The sequence below is a fragment of the Oryzias melastigma genome, linkage group LG14, assembly GCF_002922805.2.
Source record: "Oryzias melastigma strain HK-1 linkage group LG14, ASM292280v2, whole genome shotgun sequence".
Lineage (NCBI taxonomy): Eukaryota > Metazoa > Chordata > Actinopteri > Beloniformes > Adrianichthyidae > Oryzias > Oryzias melastigma.
In genome coordinates this window covers 18,169,832-18,182,155 of record NC_050525.1, presented here as the reverse complement: position 1 = coordinate 18,182,155, position 12,324 = coordinate 18,169,832, and the positions used below count along the sequence as shown (strand labels likewise).

General features: G+C 41.5%; 1 protein-coding gene across 7 annotated transcripts in view; it reads right to left on the bottom strand.

Annotated features, from left to right (window-relative positions):
• Positions 1 to 12,324, bottom strand: part of LOC112139758 (neurexin-2) — a 165,670-nt gene that overhangs the window by 128,252 nt on the left and 25,094 nt on the right. For all 7 annotated transcript variants that reach the window (XM_024262609.2, XM_024262605.2, XM_024262630.2 and 4 more), the window contains exons 2-3: positions 3,520 to 4,617; positions 1,175 to 1,195 (exon numbers count right to left, since the gene is read on the bottom strand). In XM_024262609.2, coding sequence (XP_024118377.1) covers positions 1,175 to 1,195; positions 3,520 to 4,222 — 724 coding nt within the window. In that variant the 5' untranslated portion in view covers positions 4,223 to 4,617. The remainder of the gene's footprint in view (positions 1 to 1,174; positions 1,196 to 3,519; positions 4,618 to 12,324) is intronic.

Here is a 12,324-nt window from a genome sequence, read left to right as displayed (position 1 = left end):
ACCAAATATAGCATTTGGGTTACCGTCTTTGTCACGTCTGAGGGGAGAAGGCGATGTAGGTAAGGCACAGATGCTGATTTTAGCTGATGCTAGTGCAACACTGAAGAGGCTCGGAGAAAGCGGCATCCTGTTACTGGGATTTTTCCTGCTGTCACTGTTATTTTCATGCGTTCTGAACCAGGGATTGTCTTCACGTCTCCCTATAATCCAGTAAACAGTCTGTTGAGCTCTGTCACATTAATATGTGGGCTTTTGTGTGTGTGTGGAAATCATACAGTGATGAAACTCCAAGAAGCACCTAAAAAAAAAAAAACTCTCCAGTGTGACTAAAGCTGCTCATAATTCTGGACTTTTGGTGTCAAAAAACTCAAGGGGAAGAATATCACTGGCGGTTTCCAGTCTATTTTCCCGTCATATGCAGAGTGGTGTCAGTGATTTATAATGTGTAGCGGTGCAGAGCACCTTGTGCCGGTCTCCTGAGCCTGCCGGATGCACTTTCGCCGGTCCGTTCTGGAGAGATGGATGTGTGGCCGTGCTGCCGACTAAACAAATATCCCTCCTCATATTCAATCTTCATTTCAGCTCGGTATGTGCAGCTCATTACTGTGGAAGCTTGTTTAACTGTGGTCAGTTGAAATAATGAGAGACGTGTCTCCCGTTATGTCAAAGGACATTTTTCTCTCCTCCAGGATAAAAAAAAACATTCGCATTACTTGGACAATGGTCACATTTGGCCAAAGGAGCCATTACACATATTGACCCTAGTTTGTAATGACATTCAAGACTAAATAAAGCCTATAACAGTCATTTAAATGAGGCAAAAAAAAAAAAAAAATAGAAAAGCTGCAACAGCCTCTTTGTGCTGCCATTTGTTGTTTGAATACCGTGCACACTGTTTGACACCCACGCACTCTGCAGACCTTCAGCCACCTTCAGCGCATTATTTATACAGTGAGCGTGCACCGCATTAGGCGCTTTTTCCTCCAGTGACCTGGTGACCGGAGATAGAACCTCTCCCTTCAGCTTAATTTGTTGGATGTCGGAACTGCAGTCCAAACTGACAATAGCAGCCTGATAACAACCACTCATAGAGCTAATATCCTTTGCAAAAAAACAAAATAAAATAGTCAGAGTATCAACAAAATTATCCTTGTTCATTAAAGATTCGACTTACCTTCTACTTCTTTTTGGACAACTGCAGGAAACAAAAAAAAAAGAAAAAGAAACAGGCATTTTTTTAGTGTTGACAGCAGAATAAAACATATTTAAATGTTTCAGCTTTATTGTCTACATTTCATTTGCAGAAACATCTTTTTTTTTCTTTGCATAATTCCACCATTGAAATGACTGATCTAAAGGTGGCAATAAAGACAGGCAGTAAAGGCAGTAAAGACCCCCGACTTTGGTCTAAGAGTTTCAAAGCAATTAAAACTCCGTGACTGGCATTTAAAAGAGAGAAACCTGAAGTGTTTTTCAAAGAGGAAAAAAAAAGTCTCCAGCATTTACGCTTTCTCTTCTGTACAGTTAAGAGTTTCAAAGCCGGCTTTATAATGCTAAATTCTTTGCCAGCTGTTCTGCACATTTTTTTTTATTTCATGGGGGGGGGGTGACATCCTCTTGGTGGCCTGTTTGATGTCTCGGTGCTGAAAACATGCAAACACCTTTAACATTAGAAAGCTGGTATCCTCTGTGAGGCGAAGATAACAGCCTGAAAGTGCAGCCGCACGGCAGCACACTTCAAGTGGGCTTTATTGATTATCCTCTGCAGCTCATTGAGGGTATGGACTGTATGTTCGGAACAGGATATTAATGACGTGTTTCATTTCAAATATGTGCGGCGACGTTCGCAGCACAATGAAGGAAAGGGGAGAAGGCTCTGATGAAAAGCTCCTGGGACTTTAAAGGGACATCTGAAAGCCTGGATCATATTCACCTCAATGGAAATCGGGGATTTTAGTGGCAAAATAGATTTTTTTTAACTGATACAGAGCTTCACTTGATTAAAACATTATGTGGTAGCTTTAGACCAATACTGTAAAGCTACGTTCACACCAGGCTTAGAAACGCGCGTTCAAATGATCACTTCCAATGTAAAGTCAATAGAAATTTTCAGGCTCTATGTAAAAACGTGCAGCAATTGCGTTAAACATTAAACCAGCCATGACTTTATTTTAGTATTGACAATGGATGGCATCCTTTATAATAAATGTCAGTGGCAACCGTTTGAAAATTGACCCTGAAAATAGTGCAGAAATATGAGAAGCTAAAAAAATGGCAACTGGTTTACACTGGTCTGTCTCTGTTGTGTTGATACAAAAAAACTAGAACGTTGATTAACCAATCAGAAAGCTTATATCGCCTCCATCATGTCTGCGTCTGTCCTATTGCTGTGCAACACAAGCGGCACACACACAAATAAAAGACGTACCGCAGGTGCCTGGAATACGTTGAAATATGTATTTATTTAGTGATTTTAATTGTCAAGAATTAAATAAAAACCACCTGAACAAAATTTTAAGTATAATAACACTTCTCCCCTAACTGGGACGCGAATCCCCAACATCTACAACGGGAGGCAGCCGCACTAACCACTGTGCTAACATTTGATGAGCATTACACAGGATGGTAGATGTTTTGACAGGCAGATTTCTGTTGTTAAGGATTTAAAGAGAGGAAAAGGAAAAAAAAAAAAAAACAAGATTGTCTGTTAAATTATTCTTTACCAATGAAAAAAACTTATTTTCTGACTGAAATGGGGGGGGAAATTCCAAGTAATTAAATGTAAATAAACAGACAAACCTCCCTTTATGGTCAGTTTTTCCCTCCATTTCATTCCTTTTTTGACCTCAAAGTTGTCCCTGAGAGCTTCTTTTCCTGCTTTTTCGTCCTTAAAGCTTTAAAGAAGCAGCGACCACACCCCTCCTCCCCTCCACCAAGCTTGGACAGGGGCTGCGTCAGGCATGGAGGGGCACAGCACCGGGCATAATGATCGATTATGTCAAACTTTAGTTATTTTATTTATGTTTTTAATAATTAAATTTTTTCACATTTTACACAAAATACGAAGTGTGTCAAACTGAAAAAAAAAAAACATTGCAATTTGGCGCCCCTCTATCAGTGGTGCCCTAGGCGGCCGCCTAGCGAACCTATGCCCTGGGCTGGCCCTTCGCAGGAGATCTAATTCTAGTCTGTCAACACATCGAATAAGAGAAGGAGAGTGGGACAAACTACTCCACATAGGGGAGGCAGGAGGGATTGAGTGGAGACAATGTAAGCTCGTGAGACAGACTTCTCACACAAAGCAAGCGAGACACTGCAGACAGACCAGTGTAAATCAGGTGTAAGAGCATACAATGCATTATTTAGCTGTTGCTCTTTAATTTTTATCACTTAGCACCATCAGTGTAATAAATTCAGCAGATAGTGTCACTATTTGAGTTTGCATAAAGGAAAGCATGCTGTGTTTGACTCTGCTAAAAATACATTGCTCTGCAAACAGAGGGATGATCTTCTCCTCACCTTCGTTGCAGTACCTTCCCTGGTAGCTGGTACTGATGCAGTTGCACAGCACCTCTCCTTGATCGATGGAGCAGATCCCTTTGTTGCTGCAGGGAGAGTCTGTGGCACATATGTACTCCAGGTCATTGTGGACCGCCTGACCGTCCAGTAGGATGGGGAGCGCCTCGCCCACTTTCAAATTGCTGATGAAGCCTTGAAACGGCGGTTCGTATTTGACGGTGCTCGAGGTCAGAGCGGAGAGACGCACGTCTGGCGAGATGCCTCCGACGTACAGGTCGCTGGCCACCACCATCTCTTTCCTCTTGGACTTCACTTCAGCTGCTTTCTCCTCGTTGTCCACTACCAGCCTGGTCTCTCTGTGGTTGCGGGTGAGCGTGACTCTGTGCCAGCGCTGGTCGTTCACGTGCGTCTCGGTGTGCAGGAAGGCTGGCTCGGCGCAGTGGATGGTGAAGCGCAGCTGGAGCCGGCCGTCCACGAGCAGAAGCTCCAGAAAATCGCAGTTCCCCCCATCGTCTAGGTAGAGCACCAGGGCCTTGGTGATGTTGGTCTTCAGGATAAAGCTGAGCTCACCTGTCACCTTTGCGTCCCACTGGCCGTAGCGCGTCCACTGGCCAGGAACCCCCTCATATTCCAAAGCTAACCCCCCTAGAATCGATCCTGCTAGAAGCAAGAACCAGAAGACCTTGCCTTTATAGCTGCCCATGCTGGTTACTGCCTGTTATCTTCTTCTGGCTCTCTTTTGGCGTCCAATTCAATCAAGAAGTCAAAAGTACTGTCTACAGTTGCTTTGTTATCAGACAAAATATACAGAAATAAGGCTACTTGTCCAGTGTAGAAGTTCGTCTAGCCCTGACTGTCTATCTTGACTCTTTTGGTCATCTCTTAGCACCGGCGGGACATCGCAGACTGCTATGCATCTACTTAGGCTGAGCTGACATAGACAACAAACAACACGGCTGATCCAAAAGACTGTGGGCTTCTTCTTCTTCGCCATCCAGTGTCCTGGGCTCCGTCCAGCACCGTTTCCGTCAGTTCTCCATGGGTCGTCTAGGCATGTCGCCTAGATACGGCCTTCACTCCCGTCAGCAGCCCATCATCCTAACAATGACAGAGAACGCATTTTGAACAGTTAAAAGTGTTACACTGCATACAAAGCTGAGAGATTTAAATTCATTGTGAAGTAAATAATAGGATTGCCACAATTCTAAGTTTGAAGGGGAAGCGTATGTTACACCGTTGAACAGAATCGTTTCATCCCTACTGTGCTAAACTTTTTAAACTTTAAAAACGTAATTTTTTAACATTACTATAAAAAAAAACAGGCAGGAAAATTATTCCAGAATAAATCAACTTAAATCTTAAATAACATAGCTTTTTAAATTTTTTTTTATTCTATTTTATTTATTTTTTATTTAATTGTTTTTATTTTATTTATTTATTTATTTTTATTTAATTATTATTATTTTTTTTTATTGAATTTTTTGGGGGGGTTAATTTATTTATTTATTTTTTTTTTTGGTGTCGTTAAGACCAGCTTTATTCTAAAAGCTGTTTGTAGAGGTGGCTTTTATAGGACTTCATTGGATTGGATTAGTGCAATCTATTGCCTCCCTGGACTCAAACTAAGACGTTAACTGAGCGGCACATGCCAGCCAGAAGCTGGGGGCGACGAAGAGAAAGAGGTTCATGTTCAAGGCAAACAAAATGCGCAATAAACTCCAATGTTTTGTGACAACAAAGAAGGGCGTGCCTCTCAGGCCTGCGAGCGGAGAGGCACGCAGAAGCCTCTGGGTGAGCGGAGAGATGGCGTGACTCATGATTGGCATTCAGGCAGCAAAACCTGGTGTCAAGCAGAAATGACACTGCAGGAAATTACACACAAAAAAAATACGTGTTTAAACAATGAGCACAGCTTTTATTTACTTGTCAATAATCTCCGGAGACCGAGGCAGGGACAGATGGAATTCAGCAGGCAACTGCAATCTGCAGGTGCAGCTTGACACAGGCTCGCGTCTTTGTGCCAAAGAACTCTTGCCGCCCAAAACCAATTAAAAACCCATAAAAAGGCAATAGAATCACAATTAAGTGATCAACACCAAGATCAGCTGCTATAATTAAACAGAGTGGAACAACTATAGATGTTCGGGAAGCTTTTACAGCCCTCCATTTATCACAGCTGAACTGAGGAACATTTAACAAGCGATTCCGAATGCAGGCTATCCTGCGAAGGCTGGGAATTTCACATTCAGGCGGCCGCTTTTCGCAGAATTTAATGCAGCACTTCCTTTGTAACTTACCGATCTACTGCTGTCCAATAAGTCAGGGCCCAATAATTCCAAGCTGCTCTAAATAATTGGTGATTCTACGAATAAAAGGTTTACAATTAAAGCCAACTCCCTAGAATCGTGGTGAAATCAAACTGAGCTCTTTACCTTTGCTTTATTTGTGTGTGTGTGTTTCTATCCGTTGACTTTTACAGCATTCGAACTTTTTCTGATTCGGGGTCGTAGGTGTCATGAGGGTTCACCCCAGCAAATAAATCAAAGTTTCCCTCCGAGGTGCCATGCGGCTGCAGGCTTGAAGAAAAGCCCTCTGATAGATGGGTTTATCATGGGAATAGCTGCATCCTGGAAGGTCATAAAAACTGACACTTTCCCCACAGGATGAATTGCTGTTTGTCAGGGTCAGGGGATGGCGTGTGAAAGGTTTTTTTTTTCAGATCCAATGCCCAGGCCGGATGGTCAGCCTGAGCTGGCTCTAAAAAACCCACACTGTGGCAAATTTTTTGAATGCACCCTGAATTCGGGAAAGAGTCTCGCTGCTGATCTCTTCAATGCTTCTCAGAAACAGATCTGATGAAACATTGAATCTCTATTCAAAGATACATTCAACTAGGAATAAAATTAAAGTCGCAAGCAGCGTTTTATGGCCCTCATTTCTGACCCACCCCACCATCTTCCTCTCTGAATGTGACAACGATTTTTTTTGTTGCAAAAATGGCGGCTTTTCTGTTGGTTTTATCCCCATAGCAACCATTGTATTTTTTGGTCGCCTGGGAGTGACAAACAGTTCTATGTAATTTTCAGAAGAATCAGCAAAAGTAAGAATTTAAGTTTCCTTAGCAACAGAGGGTTTTTTTGTTATACACACCCACATTCCAAATATGTTCACATGTCATGTTTGTTCTTTCCTCTTGAACAAGGACATTTTTACAACGCAAAAAATGTGCAAGCGACGGGAAAACAGCACACCTGTGAGCTCGTCACACTAACACCATTCATAATCTAAAAACTTAGAACATTTTAGAATATTTTTACATAAGTAGCTTCCCAATGATGCTCGAGGAGTTAGAAGCTGATAGATGTAAATTCCTAGAAGTTTGTAGAAGGTGATAAAATTGATTTTTTTTTAATTCAAGATGGCCTCGTCCTAAGGTCAAAGGTGAGCAAAACTTTAGTTGTGGTTGTAGAGTTAAGCTTGCAGCTTGTGTGGGAAATTCTGTGAAAATCGATAAAACAAAAGTTTTCCTTTCCCATACTGTGTAAAAATGTGAAATTGCACACTTTGTCATAACAAGCTGTAGGTTTTGTGGTCATCCCATAATAATCTGAAAACGTCCCTTGAATACCCCTGACATATGTGTTTCAGTTTTGTTAGTGGATTTTGAAATTGTTTTTCTAAACCTCTTCAGGGATTTTGGCCCCATTCACTTTCTGACGGTTCTCCCCCTGTGATGTCATCATTTTTTGTGCGGGTCATTATTTAAAATGTTTTTCACCAGGTACTAGGTCCTTTCAAAATTTTTGTGAGTTTCTGAGTATGTGGTGGGGGCAACACTCAAAGGTGCAGCAAGAAAGAGGAAATAAAAACCTACGGGAAAGGTTTCCCTGAAAAAAATAAAAACAAAAACACATTATAATACCAAAGGCATTTTAAGTATGTTTCTTTTGGTATTAAAGAAGCATTTTGTTTACATTCTGTGATTTTTAAATCTGTCTGAGTAACAAAACTGCATCTCTTTTTGTATTTTCAACCATTTTTTAATCAGAGAAACAGCAGGAAAAGGTTCATCTTCCATCTGGAATCTACCTGATTTTTGTCAGAGCTTTATTTAGAGCTTTCATGAAATTCTAAGTGTTAAGAAGATATTTCCCAGTGGCCATCTAAAAGATTTTTAAAGCCTAAATGAATAACTTCAAATAATAAGATCTGAACAACAACAGTACAAACATACAGTACGTTTGCGCAATTTTCTTCTTTCTAAAACCAAAAGCTGCCTATTCTAAGGGTTTGACATCGTTTGTAAAAACTGGCGTAAGGGCGAGCGTTTCAGACAGTTTCTGCGGGAACTCTTCCACAATCTTCGGTTGATTCTTAATACGAAATGACAGAAATAGTTGAGCAAAGAATGTAAAATAATAAAAGGCATCTTGACAGAGAATTTCAACCCTCGGCTGCTTTGTCTGCTCAGCAGCTCACAGCTGGACGGTCACAGCATGAAGACTGCAGATGAGTCACACTTCACACAAAGACATCTCCTTCTCAGCCTATGTTCTGCAGACATGTGTTTCCTTGTGTCTTTTTAATTTATTCATTACTTTTTGTGTGGCTTATCTATAAGAGACACTGATGGCAGATCGGAGGGCTGGGACCCCACAGAGGCTATTTTCCTACAAGAACCCTTTATCCGAGTCTGCTAAAGCTACGCTAGAGCAGCAGGGTAAATCAGTAACAACGTTCCTCCAGTTTGGCATGGTCGCCCCATCAACAGAACCGTGAGGAAGACTTCAAAAGCAGAGCAGGATCTCCCGAATCGACCATAGCCGAACTCCCGCTGCTACTACTCAGAGAAAGGACAAAAGGATGGGCTGAAGGTTCAGCAGGTACTCATTACACATGTGTAGGTATCACACAGAGTTAACATTGGAGGGAATGAGACTCAACCCCCTTTTTGTTGCTGTTACTGAACCCACCCCCTGCTGACACAGAACAGCAGGGATGATGGTGAGATGCTCAGGAACTTGTCTGTAAACACAGCTGTGATTCTAGAGACTCACACTCCACCATTAAACAGGTTAGTAGTGAGAAGAGAGCTAGATGTGGTTTAATCATGACTACCCTTATGACTAGTAAGTAGATGACCGCAGGCAAAAATTGACAAACATGCAAGGTAGCTAGAAATCAGCACTGACCTTGACCACTCGATAAGGCAACAGGTCATAGTAAACACATACAACTAATGAGGATAGGTATGAATAGGTGAGACACAGGAATATCGTACAAATTTATAATTTTGTCAATTTTTTTGAGTCTCACAAATCCTGCAGAAGGCAAATGACACTGTTAGTGCACACTCCTAGCTTGCAGCCATCTAGAAATGAGGAGATTAGTTTGCCTTGGCATCCTATGGGCTCTTAAGTATCACCTGCACACTCTGTACATGCAACAAGAGTATGGCACAAGGGTACTGTACGAAAGAGTAGTTTGCACGCAGACATCATAAGTGCGTACAAAGTACATTAACTTTATAAAGATGAACTCTTCTTTGGCTTAAGAAAAACGCCACAATACACTTACCACAAGCATGACTATCATACATTCCATTTTCAACAAGTGTCAAGGGAACGGAAAGACAGATCTTCACTTCCCTTGACTATTGACTACATTCACATCGAACCCGATTTGAAGGTTTAAGTCCGGGGGCCAGACAGCTGCTATCGACCTGTCCAGGGTGTACCCACCTTTGCTCAACAGTAGCCGGGACGGGCTCTGGCAACCCCGCGACCCCAGTGGGTTAAGAAAATGGATGGAAGTTCAGGACAGAAATGCTTGCATCGGATTAGTATTCTACCCGCTGATCGAGTCACTGAAAACGTCACGTGCACAAAGTTGAGTCCCTGCCTGATTGGTAGATCCGATGTGGCGACCTCGCCTGCCTAATTTCTGGTGCAACGCTCAAATCACACTGATGCCAGACCGCCGCTCCACGCCTGTTGCTCAAAGTACGTTTCAAGACTTTAAATTGCATTTGTACCATTGACTTGACATTGACCCAATGCCGCACAAACCCCATTGGGTGTGAACGCAGCATTATTTATATGTAACCTTACTGGGGTTGAGCCATAGTTATATCTCAAAGTTCACTTGAGGCCCGTGTGGCCACATTAAGCCTTGTGCTATGATAGGTATGTTGACGTTGGGATTGGAGTCATCTGGACAGCCTATATCCACCCCCAAGGGCAGTTGGGACTAAGGCATAAGATTCCCCTTGAACCGGCCGCTCCTTCTCATGACCCAAAAACCCACAGCACCAGTATTCAGACTGAACCTTTGACCTGTGTCGTTTTAGCCCAAAGGCTTGTCAGATCAACAATTCAACTTGGAATTTAACAAAAATATTGGTAACAGCGTGCAAAAAAATAGCAAGTACATAAAAATCAAGAAAGTTTAGCCTCCCATAATGTCATGTTTGTTGTTTCTTAAAGTTAGATGTTTGAAGCAGTTTTAATTAAAGCCTTGGGTCTTAATAGGTTCAAATTCTAGAGACGTTGATCTAATCGTCATGTTTTCCTGTTGATTGTGTCTTTCTTTTCATATTTTCCTTTCTGTGCCTGTGGCTGTCACTGTACAGCACGAATGCAATGTTCTGCCACGGATTTAAAATGCATCACTACATTAATTTAATCAAATATGGCAACTTCGAACGCTCGTCGCCGAGGCATCGTGCTGCATTGTTGTGTGGACGGTGTTGGAGGAAGACAGCTCAAGGTCTTCTCATCTTAGGGCACGCATCAGTTTCTCCTTAGCGCATTTATAAACTGCAAGCGCTATAAAGTTATTCCTCTTAACAACATTTATTCAAGTGTGTTAGGCTTCCAATAAGAGGAATGGAGCATTTGCAGCCAATGCAACTCAGGGCTATTTTTTCTCTCAAGCTAATAGAGGACCAGAGGTGGCTGAATATCCAGTCATTTTCCTAATGGGGCCTGTGAGACTATGAGCGCAATTCCAATCGGCCTATAGCAGCCGGCACAAGGAAAGCTGCACTCAATATGCACGCCCAATCTACTAGAGCTATGGGCGCGTCGTGGATTTGTGAACCAAGTAAAAGTTCTGTGGCGAGGAATGACTCTGCTCCACACCTCTGTAATTATTCTTTCTCGCTCAGACGAAAGCCTCATAGCTTGAGTGATGCTGCAAGCCAAACAGGACATATCTTTTAGATTTTAATTATCAACATGAATCACAAACGCATTCGTAGAGTCTGGGCATTTTAGCGTGGGATCCACCCCCACCTTCCCTGAGTGGGTGAAGTAATTCCACCAAGAGCGAACGCCACACATTCACAACTCCCGACGTGTGCTTAAACAGGATTTTTTTTTAATACAACTAGATCAGATAGTAAACTCTGCCAATAATAGTTCATGAAGAATCTGCTCTAGTAATTATAGAAATAATTACAGTCATACAGCTCTGCTCCTCTTTGGTTAAGAACTTAATTTGATCTAAACTTACCAAAAGTTTCAATTTAAACATCCTTTCTAATTTTATTATCAAGGGTTGAAAATATTGAATATTTCATCCAAATCTAATATGCTGACATTTTTGTTTCATTTTGTAGAATAAAAAGTTCAGTATTTTAAGTGTTTCCATTATAAAATTGAACCATTAAGCCAGACTGAACTCTACCATTTTTGGTTTTAGGTCCAAAGTAAAATAGAAGGGAACAGTTAGGGCAGAGCAGCTGTTGAAACCCGTTTAAGGTCATTACGACAAACGAAAGCACCCAAAAAGCTTCTGTATTCCTCTTCACCCCCTGCAATCTTCTCTCTATCAACATTAAATGCTTTTCATTTACGAAGTACCAAAAGCTAAGCGGAAAGAAATGAGCTGCTGGACGAGCTGCATTGTTGGTGTTGTTAGCTTCACCTCGCATGTGACGTGACAGTCCAACTTTAAGTGGAAACGCTTACCTGAATTGGCTAGACCAGTGGTGTCAAACTACAGCCCTCGAGGGCCGACGTCCTGCTGGTTTTACAGAAGCCCTGCCTGATTACCTGCATCAGGTGTGTCTACCCAATATGGAACTTCAATGGCAAATTTGTTGGAAAATTGTTTTGCCTATAGGGATGTCCCGATCTGATCATGTGATCAGAAATTGGACCGATCACGTAGTTTCAGACTCGATCAGAATCTGATATGGCATCCCGATCAGTAATCGAATGTTTATTTTCTTATTATTTTGATAAGCGGTATGAATTTCAAACTCTATCACTAGAAAAATCCTACAAGAACATGCTAAAAACAATATATTATATACAGTCAGGAACATGAAAATGTTTGATTTTGATGCTGAGCACCTATCCCAAATATCTATTTTCATGGATTTAAAATAAAACAACTTTGCAAATACAGTATAACAAACAAGGAGCTTTAAGTTATATATTTCCACAAGGAAACTAAATCCCTTTGTTGATCAAGCCTTTTGTTATAGACAAAATGAAATATCACAGCAATAATGTTGTGCATTAAAGGATCAGGACGCACACTTCTTTTATAAAACCTTATTTATCCAGAAAAATCCCACAGCAGAGCTCCTCTACAGACAAAGATCCACTTCACCCTGACTGGATTCCTTTGAGTGTCTTTCTAGTGGAGATACAGAGAAGTGGCCTTAACTATTAAAAAAAAATTGGATTGTTTCGTTCTGGTGGCCCGAAATTCCTTTAATAAGTACCTTTGGTACAATGAATCGTATTCTGCAAACAAAAAACACAGTCATCTTAAAAAAAATGTAATCCAGAA